We start from the raw sequence: 24,538 nt of genomic DNA, 5'->3' as shown, positions 1-24,538 counted from the left end.
CATAAATATAACATGTTTAAGAAGCCCAATGAACCCTAAGCATGATAAACCCAGAGAATTCCAAGCTCAGATATATTCCGTATCAAAAATCATAACTTGAGGGCTTCCCTGGTGGCGCAGTGGTTGAGAGTCCGCCTGCCGATGCAGGGGACACGGGTTCGTGCCCCGGTCCGGGAGGATCCCACATGCCGCGGAGCGGCTGGGCCCGTGAGCCATGGCTGCTGAGCCTGTGCATCCAGAGCCTGTGCTCTGCAACGGAAGAGGCCACAACAGTGAGAAGCCCGCGTACCGCAAAAAACAAACAAAAACAAAACATCATAACTTGACTCTTCCTAGTTAAAAATCATAACACCTTATAAGCGTAGTAACATGGCTCTCACCACTCCTAACCTGTTAAAATAGATATAACCTCCGGAAAGAAAAAACTATCTTAATCTTTTTATCTTCTTATTTCAGTACCTAGAACACTCAATAAATATTTGTGCAATGAATGAATACATTTTAATGTAACTGTCTCTAACATCTTTATATCCTTAGTTAAAGGTAGCACAGGACTCCTCCCACTAAGCCAGAACAAACCTGCCTTTTTATTGTGATATACTTCATGAAACCCTGGGAATTTCAGCCTATTCATGTTACTGATCTTTTTTTGGGTATCTAATATCAGAAGGGTAAATGTATTGGATTTGGGCCAAGAAGGAAATTAGGTGTTGATGTTGGGAAAAAGTTTCACATCTTGGCCAACACAGCATTTTTAATTGGTGAGTTCAGGAATGCGGTCTCTGCAGGCTTGGCACACCCTTGCTGTAGCACAGTGGAACGTCCTTTACATAACAAAGCCTGCCTTCTCTCCATCTCCAAGTATTCTGGGACTTGTGAAAAAGTGTCTTTGGAAGCTTACTGAAGTTGGACAATGAAACATGTGACTGTAATTAAACATGATGTTCCTTTAAAATTCTCAACTTTTCAGAGCCTGAAGGTGATTCAGACAAAGCATCAGGAAATGTGACAATTTTGGCAAAATTTCACATGATATAAATTTAGAGAATGGTTTTTCTTACTGCTTTTTCTGAAAACAAAAACCTTTTTTAATGTCTTCTACTACGGGAAATTCTAAGTTCAGAAAACACAGATTTTTTCACTTTATTTTAAATGTAGATAATTTTTTCTTCTCTTGTTTGTTTTTAATCATGTATGAATTTCAATCATTTTAGTGAATTACCAGGAGATTTCTCTATCAGACATAGTCCTAATGACTTGGTCTTAAATATATCACACTTTGACTATTAGAGAATGATTGATATTTCAACAGTTTTCTTCAGAATGTGCAGGGTCATTTTTGTTTATTGTTACCACACCCAAGTTAGATTCATTCTTTATTGTTATCCTTTTCCACACCACACCCTTGGCTGTTGCTGTTTACAGCTAGTATAGGACTCTCCTAGGTCATTATACTTGAGTTCTTTTTTGAGCTTTGTATCCAACTGATCCATAATTTTACTGTGTTCCATATATCTGAATTTTGCCAGAGGTTGGTTGATAGAACTATAACCAGCATTTTTTGTTTTGATTTTTAAGTATTAACATTTATTGAGTACTTATAACGTAGTGGGCTCATGTGTTTTTATTTCTCAAAAACTGTCAAAAACCAAGAGACGCAAACGTTTTTAAGCTCAGCAATTTATTTTAAGTAGCTTGTTTTTATCACAAAAACATGGAAAAATATTTATTTTTAAACTTGTGATTTTTCTGAATAAACTATATATTCTGTATACAAAAGGTGATAAATTCATAAGTCTTTAATGTCACTGAGAGTAAGTACTGAATATCATTTTTATTCTGAAATGCTTATCTTCCATCCTATCATACGAAAGTGTTCTGTGTGTTTTGTTTTATTTATGATTTACCTAATCTCATTTCACAAATGGTTTGAGGTAAGCTCGCTGCATGTCCCCCCCGCCCCCCCACGCACACCCAGTCTCTCATATATACACACAAAAATATACAAAGTGTGACTTTTTAAAAAATAATCGAGGATATTTAATAGTTGAAAAAGCCAAGAGCAAGATTCGCAGTAGGTCGTTTTATAATAGGATCCTGTATAACTGCTTGATGTGGACTACCGATTTCACTCTCTGCTGACAATATACATAGTAGCCAAAGCAAAGGAAACATGATCAGTTATAATATTTAGGATCTCTTGAGATAAAAATAATCTAGTTATTCATATGGTTGTAGTTCATCCTTATGTTGGAAATGGAGAGATGTTTAGCAGTTCCTTATGAAGGAGACACAGTGGGTGATAAAGTGCACACCAAAATCCCTGACATCGTTATAGTAGGTAAAATAATGTTTCACATATCTGTCTCTTATAATATCTTTCACTGGGTAGACTTAAAATATAATACTGACAGTGCAATTCAGAAAAAATCATTCTGTGTGATACCAAAGTCATTCTGTGTAATTCAGTCTAAGTACTATACTCAACCATGTGAGTATGTAGTTGAATGGTAATATTTGGACTTTCCGAAGAAATAAATGTATTGCATGACTTTCTGGAAGTTCCGTATATGTATTTTTACTCAAAAATGGGTTTTGGATAAAGATTAGGCAGCAGAGACTTTGTTGTGGCCATTTAAGCTCAGATATATATATATATATATATATATATACATCTGATATTGATTATTGATATATATAAGATCAAAGCCTAGAGTGGAATTAAAGTAGTCTTATAGACGTGAATTTCCTACGTGGGGTTTACATATGAATAGATGACAACCCCATCCCATCAGCCATACACCTTTACATGGAGATCTGTGGAGTGTCAGGTGTCTATCAATTAACCTGCATTTTTCAGGAAGAAAATACACCTTAAGCCTCTTCTACTTCATGTAACATACACCCTATCCTCAATCTGCCCCACCCACATGACTTCAGAATTTAGTAACAATGATCTATCTGTAGTTGGTAAGTATTGGATTCTGATTTTTATAGTCGGTACATAATTTGGTCTTCCTCATTACTTGTTTTCCTTATAAATAATAGTTGTTTAGTACTTTATTGCCCTAATGTTTCATAACTTCTAAACAGAGTAAATTGACAGATAGGACATATCCTTCAGAACATGTCATCTTCAAGTAATAGACAACCCGACAAAACAAGTAGCTTAAATAGGGCTTTCAGAGGAGAGTAACTCTGTGGAAGTTCTCAGCAGTGAAGGAAAGGTAAGAAATAATTCTTGTAGTGGTGAAAGAATAATTTTACATTTGGCTTTGGGTGGTCATGGTGCTGGTCTGCCCAATAATATTTGGCATGGAGGAGAGGCAGGTAATCAGGTTTATCCAGGACATGGGCCTCAGATGAGTATGGCAAAGGAGAGACAGGCACTGGCAAAGGGTTTTGGTGAGGGTGAAGGCAAACAAAGCTAATGGAGAAATGGGGAGGTGTTGATTATTGAAATGGAGGCCTTAGTGAGGGCAGGGAAGTGTTCCTTTGGGAGTGTTGGAGTGAGTTGGAAGGTGAGATAGTTGGAGAGTAAGATATAGGAGTTATTGATTTGGAGGTGCTAGGGTGTGGTCAAGTCAAATTCAGGGTGTGATCGTGGATTGTGTGGCTGAAGGGAGTGAGAGAAAGTACTGTGGAGATCTTGATGGCAAGGTCCTCAGAGGTCAGATGGATTGTTTGCTTCAGGCATGTGGACTCTGCCTCAGTACCTCTTAGTGGTTTACCTCTCGCTCATATTCTTCAGATCTTGGAAAACAATAATATCTTCTTTGTAAGAAAATTGAAAAAACTGTACTACCTTTCCTTATGGTTCTCAAGCCTTTGCTTCCAGCCCAGATATCTATTCAGTTCCATTCTCTATTTTCACATGGTACATACACATTTTTAAAGCCAACTTATGTTTAATTTCCCCATCTCATTCTCTTCCCCCTGAGACGGCCGTTCCTCTTACATTTGGTAAGGCAGCTAGAGTTGCCCTTCCCCCTTACCTACCATCTATAATCAATTGATCACATAGTGTTGATCCTACTTCGTTAATATTCTTTACTATCTGTTTCTTCCTCTTTGCCTTCCAGACCTTTTCATAGTCCAGGCCTTTACTGTCTCTCCCTGAATTACAACAACAGCCTCCTCACTGCTCTCCTTGCCTCTATTTTCACACCTTTCCTTATACCCAAGCATCTCTACCCCCTGAAGACAAAGTAGTCCTTTAACTGTCTAAGTTGTATTCTGTGTAGTGGTCTTAAGTGGCACGGACTTTGCTGCTAGCCTCTCCAACTCAGGCACCTGCCATGGTCCTCATGTGCATCTAGCTGTACTAGGCTGTTTTTTGGTTCTTCAGGCATGCCAGGGGAGTTTGTCTCTGCACAGACAGTAGGTTTCTCCATTTTTTTTTTTCTGCCTGTTGAACTCCTTTTGATACAATGTTTGGTACAATAGTGGTGGAACCTTTCTTAACCTCCTGATAAATTAAGACCTCCCATCCATTGCCTGTCTTCCTGAGGTATATTAGAAAGGGAGAGAAAACTTAGAAATCCAGGTTTGGTGCTCTCTCTCTTCCTACCTTTCATATAATTATACTAACGCTAAATGCCATTTATTGAGCATTTCATGATGGGACCATTTCTTAATTGCTTAGGAGAAAGTATTGTTTTATAGTTCTTACAGGCAACTAAAATTTTCTTTACAGGATAAAGTAATTATGAAAATGAGAAATTGTGTTTCAGTATGCTTTTGCTTATTCCTATTCTGTCTTGGCTGTTAAAAATACTCGTCTTGTCAGGTTCTCATAGTTTAGATACTTTGAAAATAGCATAAAGGTAGACACAAAGGTTTCCTAAAAGTATTGTTATGTCAATCCTTCTTTGTAATTATCCTTATTGTGTTTTTCACAAACTAAAAATGAAAGCCCCCAGACTTCTTTGCCTAATTTCAGGATACACAGGGAAATGCCATTTAAGGTAGTATAGAGCCATGGACTTAAACGAAGGTTGGTTAAGGCTACGGCTACTAAATCTTGAAACTAGTGGTTTAAAAACAAGGAGAGAAACCTGAATGGTTGTTTTAAAAAAGTAATACCAAAAAAAATCATTTCCCTTTTCATTCATACCTTCATTAAATTTAATGAGTTTTGGATTGATCATGTGCATTTGGTGTTATGTTGGTGTTTAGGATCTTAAATTTAGAGCATCCGTCTATTTTATGTGATACTTTCTAGAATATTAATCTTAAAATATTTTAAAGATAAAATTATAGATTCCATATATAAGTGATATCATATTTGTCTTCCTCTTTCTGGCGTACTTCGCTTAGTATGATAATCTCTAGGTCCGTCCATGTTGCAAATGACATTATTTGATTCTTCTTTATGGCTGAGTAATATTCCATTGTGTATGTATGTACCACACCTTCTTTATCCGTTCAGTTGTCCATGGACATTAAGGTTGTCCAAGATACAAATGAACTTATTTACAAAGCAGAAAGAGTCTTACAGGCGTAGGAAACAAACTTATGGTTACCATAGGGGAAGGGGGTGTACATTAGGAGGCTGGGATTGACACACACACACGACTGTATAGAAAACAGATAAACGACGAGGGCTGTAGAGCACAGGGAACTGTGCTCAGTATGTTGTAATAACCTATGAGGGAAAAGAATCTGAAAAAGAAGTATATATATTATAACATATATAATATATATATTCAGTTATATATAATATATATATAACTGAATCACTGTGTTGTACACCTGAAACTAACACGACATTGTAAATCAACTGTACTTCAATTAAGAAAAAGATACTGTATGTATGTTGATGCTACTCTCACTTCACCCCAGCTTCCCCCTCCCCACCTGTGTCCTCAAGTCCATTCTCTATGTCTACGTCTTTTTTTTTTTTTTTTTTTTTGCGGTACGCGGGCCTCTCACTGTTGTGGCCTCTCCCGTTGTGGAGCACAGGCTCCGGATGCGCAGGCTCAGCGGCCATGGCTCACGGGCCCAGCCGCTCCGCGGCATGTGGGATCTTCCCGGACCGGGGCACGAACCCGTGTCCCCTGCATTGGCAGGCGGACTCTCAACCACTGCGCCACCAGAGAAGCCCTATGTCTATGTCTTTATTCCTGCCTTGCTACTAGGTTCATCAGTACCATTTTTTTTTTAATAAATTAATTTTTTTTTATTTTTGGCTGCGTTGGGTCTTTGTTGCTACGTGTGGCCTTTTCTCTAGTTGCGGCGAGCGGGAGCTACTCTTCATTGCGGTGTGCGGGCCTCTCACTGCAGTGGCTTCTCTTGTTGCAGAGCACGGCCTCTAGGCGCAGGCTCAGTAGTTGTGGCGCACAGACTTAGTAGCTCCGCGGCTTGTGGGATCTTCCCGGACCAGGGCTCAAACCCATGTCCACTGCATTGGCAGGCGGATTCTTAACCACTGAGCCACCAGGGAAGCCCCCATTTTTTTTTTTTTTTTTGGTTCCATATATATGTGTTAGCATACGGTATTTGTTTTTCTTTCTGACTTACTTCACTCTGTATGACAGACTCTAGGTCCATCCACCTCACTACAAATAACTCAATTTCGTTTCTTTTTATGGCTGAGTAATATTCCTTGTATAATGTGCCACATCTTCTTTATCCGTTCATCTGTCAGTGGACATTTAGGTTGGTTCCATGTCCTGGCTATTGTAAAGAATGATGCAATACACTACCGAATGTAAAATAGATAGCTAGTGGGAAGCAGCAGCATAGCACAGGGAGATCAGCTCCGTGCTTTGTGATGACCTAGAGAGGGTGGGAGGGAGGCTCAAGATGGAGGGGATATGGAGATATATGTATGCATATGGCTGATTCATTTTGTTGTACAACAGAAACTAACACAGTATTGTGAAGCAATTATACTCCAGTAAAGATCTATTTAAAAAAAAAATCCTATGCCATGCATTCAGTCACCAAGAAAAAAGAAAGATAAAATTATGAAATATAATCCAAGATCACTTAAGACAATGACAGAACACCAATATTCTTGGTATCCTACTATAAACTACTTTTATTTGTATTCTTCTCTGCACACTGTCAAAATGTGAATTTGCTTTTAATGAGTATATATAGTATTATTTCATTTTTCATTTAAGATTATATCAAATAATTTCCTCCTTGTATACAGTGTAGGCTTCATGATGGATTGAATGTAGGAGACATAGAGTGTCTAAGCTGTTGATGCTATTCTCATTAAGATTAGTTAGGTTCTAGGGAAGTTTTTTGTTTTTGTTTTTTTTGTTTGTTTGAGTTTGATATGGGAGAGACTTAATAGGTTCATTGCCTCCTGGGGAGGAAGATTATTTTTCAATGTAGAAGAGCAAAGGAGAAAGGTCTGAGTACTTGGGAAGTTGGAGCAAGATGGAACCAGGGGCCTTGAGCAGAAAGAATACCCCTTTTCCTGTGAAGTTGAGGGGAATCAGCTGTGTATTCAGATAAAAATTCCTGGTGGCCTGAGAGTTTACTGAAAGTGTTTTTAGTAGTCCTTTGTAACTCCTATACTTTAATCTTTAGTGTTATAATGATCTACCTGTATTTGGAGTAAATAATCAATTTTCTTCTTCTTCTTCTTCTTTTTGTTTTAATACTTATTTATTTATTTGGCTGCACCATGTCTTAGTTGTGGCACACGGGAATCTTCCTTGCGGCATGTGGGATCTTTTTAGTTTCTGCACCCAGGATCTTTTAGTTGCAGCTTGCGGGTTCTTAGTTGCGGCACGCAGGATTTAATTCCCTGACCAGGGATCGAACCCGGGCCCCCTGCATTGGGAGCTCGGAGTCTTAACCCCTGGACCACAAGGGAAGTCCTTCAATTTTCTTCGTTTAGTTTAAAAATGTTTTTAAGGGAAAATTCAAACATACACAAAAATAGAATAGTATAGTCGACTTCCATGAACTAATCACCCAGCTTCAATGATTATTCTGATAGATTTTTAAAGATTTTTCTTTTTAATTTGCTTTTCTGTGATTTTAAAATATTTAACCATTAATCCATCTCTTTATTTTGCAGGAGTTAGATAAATGAGTACTATTTATTAAAGTAAGCTGTCCTTTCCTTGTCACATTATGAAGAGTGTAGTCTACTAACCTATAGTTTTATTTATGCCAGTACAGCATCATTTTAATTATTTTATAGGTTTAAAACTCATACTTGTAATATATTATAAACATTTTTAATAATTTTAAAAATTAAAGCTATTATCAACATTTAAAATTTTATATTACTATAGAATATGTTTTAATATCTAGACATTTTTTGGTATCTACTCAAAATTAGGACAGTAACTCTTTTAACAAGTCAAAATTCTTATTGATAAGCTTTTTAAAAAAAATAAATTTATTTATTTTATTTTATTTATTTTTGGCCACGTTGGGTCTTCGTTGCTGCATGTGGGCTTTCTCTAGTTGCGGCAAGTGGGGGCTACTCTTCATTGCGGTGCGCAGGCTTCTCATTGCAGTGGCTTCTCTTGTTGCGGAGCGTGGGCTCTAGGCGCGCGGGCTTCAGTAGTTGTGGCATGAGGGCTCAGTAGTTGTGGCTCGCGGGCTCTAGAGCGCAGGCTCAGTAGTTGTGGTGCATGCGCTTAGTTGCTCCGCAGCATGTGGGATCTTCCCGGACCAGGGCTTGAACCTGTGTCCCCTGAATTGGCAGGCGGATTCTTAACCACTGTGCCACCAGGGAAATCTGATAAGCTTTTTTAAACTAAAGAAAGATAAACCTAAATAATTCCACATATACATTTATTTCATCTGTAAATATTTATTGAGTACTACTGTGTGCTGATGTCACATCTGAATTAATTGATTAAAAAAAGTTTGATCTTAAAGTATTTCATTTTTTTTTTTTTTTCTTTTGGCTGTGCCTTGCAGCTTGTGGGATCTTATTTCCCTGACCAGGGATCGAGCCCATGCTCCCTGCAGTGGAAGCATGGAGTCCTAACCGCTGGACCATCAGGGAATTCCCAGTCTCTGTGTTTTAGTACTGTTTTTAGTTCTACTTTTACCACTCAGTTTTAAATCGGAGATAATCATGTCATGTTGTTTTAAAAAATCTATATAAATGACTGAAAAAAAGTTTCTGGAACATTTTACCTGTGTCCTGCATCACTCTGGACCTGAGTCTTTAGGAGAAAAATGAAAGACAGTAGTGTGTAGGATAATCATAAATATGGTTAGAAAACTTTAAGTTGACTTTTATACTGACCAATTCATAAATTATTTGGAAGTAGAAGGAGACCTTGGAGACATTTTATCCACCCCTTCCTTCCCAACTATACAGATAACTAAGACAAGGCCCCAAGTAAATGAAGTGAGTGGAAGTAAGCATATGATAGTAGTTTTTATATTTATGGTCTTGGTTTCTTTAGACCCATTTATACCATTGAGACCTTTGGCATTTTTTAGCTGGTCTGCTTAGTAAGTGAAAAATAGGTTATACTAACAGTGTGGTGAATTATATGCTCATGAATTATAGTCTAATGGTTCTGTGGACGCATAGGCTTTCCTAGAGTTTGTCTGCTTCTGCCAGTATATGTTTCTTCATTCTCCCAAATAAAGGTGTTTTAGTGGTGCAGTATTCATGATTCTGTATTTGTTTTTGTCTCTATCATTACAGGTTCATGTCAGAGCTGGCCTTTTTCATGGTACTGAACTCCTGTGTAAAACCGTCGTAAGCTCAGAGATATCAGGGAAAAATGATCATATTTGGAATGAACCACTGGAATTTGATATAAATACTTGTGACCTGCCACGAATGGCTCGATTATGTTTCGCTGTTTATGCAGTTTTGGATAAAGTGAAAACGAAGAAATCAACTAAAGCTATTAATCCCTCTAAATATCAGACCATCAGGAAATCTGGAAAAGTGGTAATTATATACTAATTTCTGAAAATTTTTTATAATGGACTAATAATAACATAATGGAATAATTTTAAAACTTTGAAATAATAGAATAATATAAATGAAATTATGTCATATAACTTTTGTCCCTAAGAATTGATTTCTAAAAAATACAGTAAGTCTCCATTTTATGTCCTTGTCATTTTTCTTTTGGCAACTTTATTTTAGTATATGTCATAGTGTAAGTGTTCTATTATAAATGTAATCCTTTTCAGAAAATAGTTTAAAAAGAATGAAGAGATTTAAAATATTACAGGTCCACAGTCCTTTAACTGAAGTTTCAGGTGCCAGATATGTTTGAGAATTCACAATTTTATGCATTTTAGAAAGATCATAGATCACTCAACACACCTTGTAGGGTCTGGGACACAACTCAGTAATCAAACACATTAGTTTCTAGCAGTGAAATATATGAATATTCACACTAAATGAGACAAATGAAAACTGTCATTTAGCTTCATGTTATTTCTGGTCATGTTTTACTGTTAAATGAGTTACGAACAAAGCTTTAGTTGTCAGAGTTTCTTGGACTTTGAAATTGTGGATAAAGGATGGTGAATGTGTTCTTATGTTCTCATCTTCCGTTTCATATTTTTATTCAAGTCTTTTTAATTTTCTTCTTTATGGAAAGTTTCTTTTTGGAGGATGGAGACATGAATTTTATGAATTTAAAAAAGTCTGGTGACTATATTTATCTACATGAATTTGTATCCTTTTATTCTTAACATGAGAATATAAGCCTTTCCTCTGGTTATTATCATATAATTTTTTTAAAAATGAATTTTATTGTCTAAAAAGTCACATAAGAGTTATTTCCTTAGTTTTTTTCCTCCACTGATAGAGAATTTTACGCAGAGTGTTCAAGTATTTATAGTTTTTTCATAGACTGTGACCAGATTAATTAGTCTGAGTGTCTACGTAAAAGTCCTATTAGCTTGGTGCTTCCTTTTTAGAAATATAAATAAATTCTACAATACCTAGAGACATTGCCTTCTGCTAAATTAAGATTTATATAGACTGAAAGCTCTTAAAACATATAATCTAACATATCACACATATTTTCTTGAATCATTAAAAATTCTTCATCGTTTGCAATGGCTGCACAATAAATATTCTACTTTTTGGATACTGTATTTTATTCTGAGACATTAATTGGCTTTTAGGATTTTCTTTAACCATTATAAAGATGTTGAACATCTTTCCATGTACATCTTGTTTTTATATTGGATGGTTTTGGAGGAAATCATCTAGAAAGCTAGAAACTTCTAGAACTAACATTATTGAAGCAAAGGGTATGTGCGTGTTCACACCTTAAAGTTTATTCTTAGTATATTTATGCAGTGGTATCTTTTCAACAGGATTATCCTGTAGCCTGGGTAAATACGATGGTTTTTGACTTTAAAGGACAGTTGAGATCTGGAGATATAATATTGCACAGCTGGTCTTCATTTCCTGGTAAGATTTACATCCTAATCCTTAGTGTTAAAGAATAATTTTTGGCATGTGGACTGGTTAACATTTTTTTATGACTCACTCTTTTTTCAGTCCGGTAAAGAAACCATCTTTTCGTATTTTTATTGTTTAGTCCAAAACAGATTTCCCAAGATTATTTTAATATACTTAAAAGTGATTTGTATCTGAATATATTTATTTTGATAACTATTTTCTCACTTTAAATGTTTTATTGTTACAGGTTTTTGAGACATTCTCCTAAGGAACAATGTCTTCTTTATAACACTCTCTGTGGTTCCTAGTTGTACTAAATTTCTTCTTCTGCACTAGAAGGAACATTAACTAACATGGGAAGGATAGTAAAGACACTTCCTCTTTAGTTGGCGTTATCTTGAAATTTGAGCTAAGGGGAACACCTTCCACAAGCCTATATTTCTCAAATACTACTCAGAGTATCCCTGTGAGGTAGATGGCTTTGTCCCATTTTATAGATGAGAAAAGTGAAGTTCAGCCATAAGTCAGTCTTACATAATCAAACCTTACAAATCAAACCTAGGATTTGTGCAAAAGATTGCTTGACTCTTTCCATTGTTCCTACTGCTTTCCCAAATGTGGGAAATTTTCAGTGTTATCTTTGCATTATAATAGTGAGGGGTTTTTTTTGGTCTTCATAGTTGGTTAATATATATAGTAAAATTGTGCCCTTACTTGCATTTAAAAATTATTTTGTGGGTGACAGACATTTAAAAATGTTCTATTTTAGTAGTTGCTACCTGAGAAATTGTTTTTGGATAATCAGTTATCCATGAACATATTTATAAACTGCTCACATCCTAGCATTTTATTTGTGTATATTCTTTTATTCCTACCCTTTCCTGCACATACCTCCAATAATTTTCACTAATCACATTATTCCCCAAATATAGGAGAGCAGTGTGCTCTTCTTAAGAGGAACTGTAGTTTCACAGTCAGAGTAAAAATTATTCATTTCAGCGGTAAACTTTTTTGAAAATCTTAATTTAGACTCACACATGTTCTCCAAAATCAGTAAGCAACTTAACTGATATTTTTAGAAAAATTGACAATTTTTTGCAATTAACTTGGCATATCATGGCCTGAATTTATCTCTAACAAAAGATGTTTGTTCTGCATGTTTGGTTCTAGAATTCACATTTATCCTAGTACGAGCAAGCCAGAAACACAGGAACTACAAATACTCTAATTTCTAGAGTACCTAGGTCATCATTAGAAGGTTTATAATCACATTTATTGGTTGCTTTTATATTTCCAGAATTCTTCATGTATATAACAGAAAATACAAATATAAATTTCTACTTTTCTTCCTATTCTTAAATAAAATAGCATATTCTGTGCAGTGTTCTGTTCTCCATATGTTTGGGGCAGATAATACTAAATTGCTACACTTGACTTTAGATAGGTTGCATTTGATAGGACTAATAAATATAACGCTACTAGATAGCACAAATATAGGATATTAATTTGCTGAGAAATCAGCTTCAGAAGTGTATAAATTATGAGAATTCCTTCAGTCCAGGTCAAAATGGAATCTGTGAGATGTGAGAGTATTAAACAAGATAAGCAAAGGGTTGATTAAGGAGCTGAAACTTGTAAATATTGGATGGGTCAAAAAAGTGCCTTCGGTTTTTTAAGTAAAAATCAAAGACACATTTTTCATTTTCACCAAGAACTTTATTGAACAACATATTCACCTTTTTGTTCCACCACCTTCTGCCATTTTTCAGAAAACTTCATAATTCCACCTTCCCAAAACTTTGTATCTTTTTGAGAAAAGAATTTTTCCAGGTGCCTTTTACAGTCTTCCAGGGAATTGAAATTTTTTCCATTAAGAGAATTTTGTAAAGACCAAAATCAATGGAAATCCAAAGGTGCAATGTCTGGCAAATACAGCCAGATGAATCAGAACTTTCCAGCCAAGCTGTAACAGTTTTTGCCTGGTCATCAAAGAAACATGCAGTCTTGTATTATCCTAATGGAAGATTATGCGTTTTAGATCAGTCTGTTGACTGATTCCAGACGCTTTTTGTTGAGTGCCGCTTTCACTTGGTCTAATTGGGAGCAGTACTTGTTAGAATTAATTGTTTTGTTTTCCGGAAGGAGCTAATAATGGATGACTCCCTTCCAATCCCAGCATATGCACAACATCACCTTCTTTGGATGAAGACCGGCCTTTGGTGTGGTTGGTGGTGGTTCACTTCGCTTGCCCCGCGATTTCTCCCATTCCACATTGTTGTACAGCATCCACTTTTCATCTCCCGTCACAATTTGTTTTTAAAACGGAATGCTTTCATTACATTTCAGTAGAGAATTGCATGTGGAAATATGGTTAAGAAGGTTTTTTTTTTTGCTTAACTTATGTGGAACCCAAACATCAGAGCAATTCACATAACCAAGCTGGTGCAAATGATTTTCAGCACTTGATTTGGATATTTTGAGTATGTCGTCTGTCTCCCGTGTGGTATAACGTTGATTGTTCTCAGTTGATGTCTCGATTTGATAGCTATCAACTTCAACTGTTCCACCCGACCGTGGAGCATCGTCCAGCGAGAAATCTACGACACGAAACTTCGTAAACCACTTTTGACACATTCAAACAGTCATAGAACCTTCTCCATACACTACACAAATCTTTTTGTGTTTCAGTTGCGTTTTTACGTTTCTTGAAATAATAAAGCATAATATGCCGAAAATGTTGCTTTTTTTCTTCCATCTTCAGTATTAAAATGTCTACACAAAAATTCACCAATTTTGATAAGTCTTTTTTTAAGTGCACGCTTATATAACAGCTGTCACATACAATCTAACAAAATTGTTTCGAATGAAGTTAAAGACAACTAAGTGCTATTAGAGCCATCTTACGGAAAAAACTGAACGAACCTTTTGGACCACCCAATACTTAGTAAAGATTTTCTAGCTTTGGGAGATAATTCTCAGTGTGCATACTACTTGGACATTAGGCCTGGACAGAATGTACTTGTATCTTTTATTTCCTTAGGAAGTACAAAAGAACAACTGTGCAAAAAATCAGTTATAAGAAAAGAGAAATTAGTTTGCAGAGGGGAGACTTTAGTTTGTACTGCTAACTCTTGTTTTCTCAGAGTTTAATGTCTCTTCAGCAGTTTACTTCTCTGTGAAATGAGAAAGTTATATGAGCTCTAGGGTTTAAGATAACATTGAAATTCTGATTGCCATGCCCAATCTGTGAATGGAACATATTTAGGGTTGTAGAGAAGAGGAAGGAGTGCCTTGAAGAATGTCACAGTTGGTGAGGTTAACGAAGTACCACTCGGGGAAAAAAAAGAAAAGAAAAGAAGTACCACTTGGATGGAATGTTTGTGAAACTACCAGAGAGGGTGTTTAACTACATCAGCAGTTATGAGATCATAGAGAAACATTACCAACATTAGGTTTGTCAAAAGGAATGTTATTAACGACTCTCAAAATATCAGTTTGGGTACTGTGATGACCATGGAAATCAGAACATATGTGATTAAGAAATTGATATATAGTGATGAAATAATAAAAATTCCTATAGACCACCTAATTTTGATGGGACGAGAGCAGTTCCAATTTTTTTTTTTTTGTAGATTGAGAATACTTGAACACATTGAAGAAAGAGGTGAGGTAGCTATTAATTTCTGTTAACTTTTTCATTTTAAAGATGTATATAAACTCATATTCAAATTTTGTGCCAAGCATTAAGATAATTAGAGGCTTACTGATACTGTCTGCCGAACTTCCTTAGGTGACACGCTTTTAAAGTAATGGATTGAAATCCATTAAAGTTTTGTTTTAGTTTCAAAAACATTTTCCTAAGAACCAAATTATTTGCGTGTTTTAGATGAACTTGAAGAAATGTTGAATCCAATGGGAACTGTTCAAACAAATCCATATACTGAAAATGCAACAGCTTTGCACATCAGATTCCCAGAGAATAAAAAACAACCTTATTACTATCCTCCCTTTGATAAGGTAAGCTAATTATTTAAAGGTCCACTGTGTATGAAATAATTGGATTATTAGTTCTCGGCTCTATATGTTTATCATTTAAGTGATACATGTCTTTCTCTTTCAAGACGTCATATACATTTACATCTTGGTTCAGTGGAAAGACCACTGAGCAGGAAGCCAATTGTATTTAGTACTGGCGTTTATCACTGACCGAGTGAGACATGGCCCCTCTGGAGTTCAGATTCCTCATTTATAAAATGAGGAAATCATAATTGTTCTCTGAGGTCCTTTTCAATTACAAGGGCTATAAATGCATTCATATGTAACTCTAATAAACATGTGAAACGTGCCCAGCATGTTGGTTAGATTAAAGACAATCACTACTGTGTTAGAGTTGGTATTCAAAGAACAGATTATTTATGTTGAATATTAATATAGTAGGACTTCCTAAGGTGCTGTTATTTTTGTAGAATCTATAGCAAGGGCTTCTGTTTCTCAACACATTTCCTAAGTCTACAAGCTGCATGTTTTGGGGATATGGAGAGTGTCTGGTGGGGGTTGAAAACTGGGCTGTGATCATTTATATGCTAAGAGAGCTGAGCTGTCATATGTTGTACCTTCAGGTTTGGCCTCTTTGTTTCAGGTATGATTGATGCTGATTTTCGTGAGGAAATCTTTGAGCAAATTCTCACATAATAAACAGGAATTTTATTTGATTTACTTAATCCATGTGAGATCAAGCTGCCTTTAAAAATTGGTATTATACTAAAATTTCAACGAATCTACCTATACACTTAATTGTATTTAACATTCAGCACTATCAGACCTATACAGAGTAGATTTTAAATATAGTATGTAAATTAAATTAATGTAACTCAAATGTTTCTTTACTTTCAATTTAGTTGAATTTTATCCACGTTAGAAGTAATTTTTCATTTCATTTTTTAAAAATGTTCTTCCAATCAGTAATATACAACAAAATTAAAATTTGTGATTATTACAATAGTAGAAATCTCACATGTCAAGAACCATATACCTTAGTGTTACATAGAGTAGAAGAAGGTACATTTTGATGGATCCATTACATTTCTGCTATGGCTTTATTCCTTAGAATAGGAATTTATCCATAAACTATAGCTACTTGTGATACAGTTAAAAGTCCAAGCTCTGACTTTTTTTGTGTTCAATTATGGTATGTGTTCAACAGTCATTTATAGTTTCTTTTGGATCAAATGAGTTGCTTTTTGAAGTGTTTTTACAAATATAACATCTTGGGCAAATTTAAGTATTTTTAATCTAATATTTCAAGATAAGTCCAGTTTCTTTAAAATGTTCTGTTTCAGCATTGTTGTCAACAGAGTCGTCTACAACTGGCCACTAAACTTTGCTTTTGCCTTTCTGATCCCTTAGAGAGTCTGTCTTTGAAGATCTACTTGGGATGGAGATTTTAGTCTTTAAATATGTATAACATATTTATATTTATTGGTTTTCTTTTAATTGTACAATTTTATATATGATCATTAAAAATATAATGCAGATATAAAAAGTGAAAGTTCCTTGTATTTTTATTTAATGTTTTTTGCTGTACTTGTATACATTTTGCTTTTCAAATCAACTTTTATGGTTATTGCTTAATTTTATTAAATATAATCTCATTTTATCACATAACAACCTTATGAAATAGGATGGAAATTACCAGTACATTTTACACATGAGGATTCAGTTAAATTATTTGTGGAGAATTAGTCAACTCAGTAACTGGACATGGATCTTCAGATTTTTTTTACCTGCTGAGCCTTCCCAGTAGACTAGTGGGTTCCCCATCTTTTCAAGAATCAGAGCCTCCTTTGAACTTGATGAATTTAAAAAATATTTTTAGGTTCTCCCTTGACATTACTTCTACTTTTGATATCTGTTAATTCAGAAGAAAACATGACAAATGACAAAAACTTATTCTTTGTTTCATAACTCTTGCATAACTTTGCATTTTCTTAACCAGAAAATATTTACCTATATTAAAATTTTGTTCACATATACAAGCCACTGCTTATTTTATCTATAGACAATCCTAGTGTACCCTGGGAGTTAACAGTCCTTTATAGTAATACCATTGCTTCCTGGTTGTCAAGAGTTTGAAGACTGGGAATCACTGCATAATACCATTTTGCATTTAAAATTCATGCTTACGTTATAAACCATAGAAGTGCCAGATCATATGTAGCTCCTTATAGTCTATGTACAAGTGTAGTAATTTACACTTAAAATTTTACGAATACAAGAGCCAAATTTTAATTTTCTTAATTTTTTTTAAACAGATTATTGAAAAGGCAGCTGAGATTGCAAGCAGTGATAGTGCTAATGTATCAGTAAGTATCAAGGTTTTAAAATAGCCATTATTACAAAGTTGTGTTCATTATTAGTTACCTTCATGTCTTACAGGAGACCATACTCATATGCAAGAACAGTCTCAGTGTGTGTGAGTATGAGCATGCTAATATTTTGTTAAATGGCAGCTGTTTGTGGTTGGTCTGTGTTCAGCTGGTAAGCCCTTTTCTGATACAAGCACAGGTTCAGCAGGTAGTCTGTAAGGGATGCTATGACACTTAATAGATTAATAATACCATCTCTTTTAATATTATTCAGTTGAATGAGGAGGCTGTAATTTTCTTTATTTCTCTGATATAACAGAGCAGATATATTCAAGGCAGGTTCCGCAATGCTGGGGACCCAGGTTTCTTGCATCTTAGCGCTCTTTCATGTTGATATGTAGTTTTTGTCTCATGTAATATTGGTGCTTCAGCTTCCTACATTACTACTTTCCAGTCCACAGGAACAGGAAAAGCAAAACTAGAGGCTGTACCCATTCTTTTTGAGGATATCATTAATATGCTTCATTTCTGCTCATGTCTGACTAGCCATAACTTAGTCATATGGCCATACCTAACTATAAGTGAGGCTTGTAAATGTAGTCATTAGCCGGCAGTCCTGTGCTTGGCTAAGAGTAAGAGATTGTAGTTAATAAAGTAAGAAGGGGAGAATGCATATTGAGAGACAAATAGCAGTCTCTGCTACATACACCATTCCCATAGTTTCTGCCCAAAGACTACAAAATAGATTACTTTGTTTATTTAGTTTACAATATATACAATATTTCTACCATCTATATTTTTTAATTTAATTTTTTGACTTTCACTTTAAGACTTTGCTGAGTTTTAATCTGTTTTTTTCTTTTCATGTCACCAGTTTATAACTTTCAAGTGACTTTAGTAATGCCATTCTATATAGAATGGTAACTAGATAGAAGCCAGGAGGCAAATGGAGATAATGTATATGCTTTTGTTTTTGTACAGAATGAAAGCACTATTTAATGTTGGTTAGTAGGAGAAACATCTGGCCCAGGCTGTCTTCTTTTTTTCGTTTGTTTCCCTTTCTTTTCTTTCTTTCTTTCTTTTTTTTTTTTTTGCGGTACGTGGGCCTCTCACTGTTGTGGCCTCTCCCGTTGTGGAGCACAGGCTCCGGATGCGCAGGCTCAGCGGCCATGGCTCACGGGCCCAGCTGCTCTGCGGCATGTGGGATCTTCCCGGACCGGGGCACGAACCCGTGTCCCCTGCATCAGCAGGTGGACTCTCAACCTCTGCGCCACCAGGGAAGCCCCTTTTTTTCTTTTTTAATTGAAGTATAGTTGATTTACAGTGTTTCAGGTGTACAGCAAACTGATTCGGTTTCATATATATTTATATATATTTTTTCACATTCTTTTCCATTATAGATTATTACAAGATATTGAATATAGTTGATCATCTATTTTATATATAGTAGTGTGTATCTGTAATCCCAAACTCCTAGTTTATCCCCTCCACCTTACCCCTTTTGGTAACTGTATGTTTGTTTTCTATGTCTCTTTCTATTTCTGTTTTGTAGATAAGTTCATTTGTATGTTCACTTAGTATGATAATCTCTAGGTTCATCCATGTTGCTGTAAATTGCATTATTTCATTTTTTAAAAAATTTATTGAAGTATAGTTGATTTACAATGTTGTATTAATATCTGCTATACAGCAAACTGATTCAGTTATATATATACATATACACATATTCTTTTCCATTATGGTTTATCACAGGATATTGAATGTAGTTCCCTGTGCTGTACAATAGGAATTATTTCATTCTTTTATGACTAATATTCCATTGTGGCGTGTGTGTGTGTGTGTGTGTGTGTACATACATGCAAATACCACATCTTTATCCGTTCGTCTATCATTGGACATTTAGCTTGCTTCCATGTTTCGGCTATTGTAAATAGTGCTGCTATGAACATTGGTGTGCATGGATATTTTCAAATTAGAGTTTTCATCTTTTCCAGATATATGCTCAGGAGTGGAATGGTTGGATCATATGGCCACTCTATTTTTAGTTTTTTAAGGAAACTCCATACTGTTTTCCATTGTGGCTGCACCAGTTTACATTCCCACTAACAGTGTAGTAAGGTTCCCTTTTCTCTACACCCTTGCCAGCATTTCTTAATTGTAGACTTTTTGTTGATGGCCATTCTGACTGGTGTGAGGTAGTACCTCATTGTTGTTTTGATTTGCATTTCTCTAATAATTAGAGATGTCGATGATCTTTTCTTGTGCCTGTTTCCATCTGTACGTCTTCTTTGGAGAAATATCTATTTAGGTGTTCTGTCCATCTTTCTATTGGGTTGTTTGATTTTGATATTGAGCTGTATAAGCTGTTTGTATATTTTGGAAATTAATCCGTTGTTGCTTGCATCGTTTGAAAATGTTTTCTCCCATTCTGTAGGTTGTCTTTTCACTTTGTTTACGATTTCCTTTTTGCAAAAGCTTTTAAGTTTAATTGTGTCCCATTTGTTTATTTTTGCTTTTGTTTCAGTTACTCTAGGAGACAGATCCAAAAAAATATTGCTCTGATTCATGTCAGAGTGTTTTGCCTGTGTTTTCCACTAGGATTTTTATAGTACCATTTTGAGTTTTATTTTTGTATGTGGTGTTAGAGAATGTTCTGATTTCATTCTTTTACATGTAGCTGTCTGGTTTTCCCAGTGCAGCTTATTGAAGAGACTGTCTTCTCCATCGTGTATTCTTGCCTTCTTTGTTGTAGATTAATTGACCATAAGTGTGCGGATTTATTCCTGAGCTTTCTGTTCGGTTCCATTGATCTATGTGTCTGTTTTTGTGCCAGTACCGTACTGTTTTGATTACTGTAGCTTTATAGCATAGTCTGAAGTCAGGGAGTGTGATTGCTCCAGTTCCATTCTTCTTTCTCAAGATTGTTTTGGCTGTTCCACAGGCTGTTTTCTGCTTTACCATTAGAGTTCTCAAAAATTTCAGTAGCCTTTCAGTGCAAGTTATCTGCTACTACAAATACTTTAAGAGTACAGTTGACCCTTGAACAACACAGGTTTGAACTGTGTGGGTCCTCTTAAACACAGATTTTTTTTCATTAAATAGGTACTACAGTACCACATGATCTGCAGTTTGATTGAATTCATGGATGCAGAACCTTGGGTACAGAGTATCAACTGTAAAATTATACATAGATTTTCGACTGTGCAGGTGGTCTGCATCCCTAATCCCCATGTTGTTCAAGGGTCAAGTGTAGCTCTCTTTAATGAAATAAGTTTATTATAAGTATACACTTACCAGCTTGTCTGGCAATTACTGAAACATATAATTACAGTTTAAGAAATTGGGCTTCCCTGGTGGCGCAGTGGTTGAGAGTCCACCTGCCGATGCAGGGGACACGAGTTCGTGCCCCGGTCCGGGAAGGTCCCACATGCCACGGAGCGGCTGGGCCCGTGAGCCATGGCCACTGAGCCTGCGCGTCCAGAGCCTGTGCTCCGCAACAGGAGAGGCCACAACAGTGAGAGGCCCGCGTACCGCAAAAAAACAACAAAAAAAAGAAATAACACTTATATAGGCCTATCTTCATTCTCATGCCTATTTTTAGTTACCTTTTATTAGTCTTAATATTGCTCCTTGAACATCAGAAGCGTAAATTAATTTTTATTATTTCTGCTGTGATCTACTGCTACCTTACCTAAATCAGAGAGTTCCCTCCTTACTGACGATGCAATATTCTTGCCCGGATTTTTTTTTTTTTTTTTTAATAATCCCATGTGCAAGATGATCTTTGTGGTATGCAGGATCTTTTTTTTTTTTTTTTTTTTTTGCGGTACGCGGGCCTCTCACTGTTGTGGCCTCTCCCGTTGCGGAGCACAGGCTCCGGACACGCAGGCTCAGCGGCCATGGCTCACGGGCCCAGCCGCTCCACGGCATGTGGGATCCTCCCGGACCGGGGCACGAACCCGTGTCCCCTGCATCGGCAGGCGGACTCTCAACCACTGCACCACCAGGGAAGCCCTGCAGGATCTTTTTTATCTGCGACATGCGGGATCTTGTAGTTGTTGCATGTGGGATCTTTAGTTGTGGCACGCAAACTCTTAGTTGCGGCATGTGGGATCTAGTTCCCTGAGCAGGGATCAAACCCAGTCCCCCTGCATTGGGAGTGTGGAATCTTAGCCACTGGACCACCAGGGAAGTCCCTCTTGCCCGAGTTTGATGTACTTTTTTTTTTTTTGGTGGGTACGTTAATAAATTGTGTGAAACCAGAAATGAAAGTTTTAAAAAATAACTGCCACTTACCTTTCTCGCCCAGAGATAACTATATAAGCAGTTTAGCTTTGTGTGTAAATATCTATATATTTTAAAAGTATATGAGATCTTTCGTCCTTTTTCATGTAATGCATTTTATGGATCTTGTCATGTCTGCATGAAGAGCTCCACTGCTCTCTTTATAAAGCCTTGTTTATATTTCATGGCATTAATTATTGGTAGCCATTAGTTATTAAATATTCATACCTCTACTGATGGATGTTTTGCTTATTTCTAATTATTTTCCACTGAAGCTGTGTTGCAATGAATACTTTGTACATCTTTATATACATGTCTGTATTTTGTACGATGGATTCCTAGAAATGAAATTATAGATTGAAAAGTATGTCCCTTTTTAATAAGAATTCTGCCAAAGTGCATACCCTAAAAGAGGTAAAATTTACAACACACCCACACTGTGAACATAAAAATGGTGTCACATTATTTTAACTTGCATTCTTTTATTATTAGTCAGGTTGGAGTTTGTTTCTTTTTTCTTTTTAAAATTTTATCTTTTAAAAGATTTCTGTTAATTCCTTTTTCATGGCTATAATGTCACCTTAGTTCTCTCTGAGGAATTAAATAATCTTGTTTTTGAAGTGGTCTTGCTTCTGCTTTTGACATCTATCTGTCTTCATATGGGTTTTTCTCAATATTTGGTGATTCTTAGTTTAGCTCTTTTGTACTTGCGACTCCCTGGTTGTTTGCTTATTCACTGTAATCTGTGTTCAGTATCTGTAAGACTTAGGGTAGACTGTGCTGACAGTGGGTCTTCTGTATGAAGATTTCCATACCTTCTGAGATCAGGTGGCTCCTTATGACTCAGTACCCATGTTCCTCACCTTAGTCTAGGGCTGATCCCATTGCTGTTTCAGCTCAGCATAAACAGAGCAAGGGGCATGCCTGACCAAAGCAGCTGCTCCATATGCAGATCCTGTGATAACTCCCCTGACAATTCCCCCTGGCCTCCTCTCATCCCTGTATCCTCTGATTCTGAGCCGGAATGCCTCCTGGAACTGTGTGTTTCACTACCGCTTGAATCTCAGCAGATCTGATCCCTGATCCTATCTACTTTCTCTCATTAAAGGATTCCTATGTTATGCATTTTCCCTTGTATCCTAGAACTGTTACTGATTTATATTTTTATATTTATATTTTTATTTATTTATTTGGCTGCATTAGGTCTTAGTTGCAGCCTGCGGATCTTTGTTGCAGCATGCGAGATCTTTTGTTGTGGTGCGGGCTTCTCTTTAGTTGTGGTGTGCGGGCTCAGTAGTTGCAGCATGCAGGCTTAGTTGCCCCGTGGCATGTGGGATCTTAGTTCCCCGACCAGAGATCCAGCCCGTGTCCCCTGCATTGGAAGGTGGATTCTTAACCACTGGACCACCAGGGAAGTCCCACTGATTAGTATTTTTAAATACTTAAGGCACTTCATGGTCTTTTGAATGAAAGGAATGAAGAGAATAAGTTCTCATTCCACTGTTTAATCCACTTTCATGTATATGCCAAGAGCATGTTACATTCCTTAATAAGATCATGGTAAGTTGACTTGTTGAATTGTGTGTGTGTACATTTATAGGTGTGTATATATATATATATATATATATATATATATATATATAAAACATGTATACATATAATATGTACACACATACAATTTATTTTTTAATTTACCAACACCTTACTAAGGAACTTAAACCTGCTCTTGGAATTTAAAAAAATTGTTTTAATTGTGGTCAAGTACACATAAAATTTACCGTCTTAATCATTTTCAAATGTACAGTTCACAAGTGTTCAGTATATTCACAATATACTTAAAACATTGTTATGCAATTGATATCCAGAACTTTTTAATCTTGCAAAATTGAAACTCTATATCCACTAAACAACTCCCCATTTTCCCTTCCCCTCAGACCGTGACATCCACTGTTCTACTTTCTGTCTCTATGAATTTGACCATTCTAGAAACCTCATATAAATGGAATCATACAGTATTTTATCTTCCTGTGACTGGCTTATTTCACTTGGTGTAATGTCTTTAAGGTTCATCCATGTTATAGCATGTCAAAATTTCCTTCCTTTTTAAGGCTGAATAATACTCCATTGTATGTATGTACCAGATTTTGTTTATCCATTCATTCATCAATGGACCCTTGGTTCGCGTCCACATTTTAGCTGTTGTGAATAATGCTGCTATGAACATGAGTGTACAATATATTTTTGAGATGTTGCTTTCAACTGTTTTGGGTATATACCCAGAAGTAGAATTGCTGGATCATATGGTAATTCTATTTTTCATTTTTTGAGGAACTGCCAGTGTTTTCCACAGTGGCTGTACCATTTTACATTCCCACCAACAGCAAAAGGATTCCAGTTTTTCCATATCCTTCCCAACACTTCTGTTCTTTTGATGGTGTTAATAAGCCTAATAGGTGTTGGCAGTTTTTTTTTTTTTTTTTTTTTTTTGGCTGCATCAGGTCTTAGTTGCTGC

At 36.0% G+C, this 24,538-nt stretch overlaps 1 protein-coding gene across 2 annotated transcripts in view; it reads left to right on the top strand.

Annotated features, from left to right (window-relative positions):
• The window catches only part of PIK3CB (phosphatidylinositol-4,5-bisphosphate 3-kinase catalytic subunit beta), a gene marked incomplete at its 5' end in the record, with an annotated part of 106,769 nt that overhangs the window by 31,805 nt on the left and 50,426 nt on the right, over positions 1 to 24,538 (top strand). Inside the window, 4 exons of one of the 2 annotated variants that reach the window (XM_079704825.1) lie at positions 9,647 to 9,898; positions 11,290 to 11,386; positions 15,264 to 15,394; positions 17,689 to 17,739. In XM_079704825.1, the coding sequence (XP_079560951.1) occupies positions 9,647 to 9,898; positions 11,290 to 11,386; positions 15,264 to 15,394; positions 17,689 to 17,739 (531 nt within the window). Of the gene's footprint in view, positions 1 to 9,646; positions 9,899 to 11,289; positions 11,387 to 15,263; positions 15,395 to 17,688; positions 17,740 to 24,538 lie in introns of those variants that run through there. The other variant, XM_079704826.1, reaches the window with a different exon arrangement.

The sequence above is a fragment of the Hyperoodon ampullatus genome (assembly GCF_949752795.1).
Source record: "Hyperoodon ampullatus genome assembly, chromosome: 5".
In the NCBI taxonomy this organism is placed as follows: Eukaryota; Metazoa; Chordata; class Mammalia; order Artiodactyla; family Ziphiidae; genus Hyperoodon; species Hyperoodon ampullatus.
Note: the sequence above shows the minus strand (reverse complement) of the source record. Positions and strands in the feature narration are given on the sequence as shown.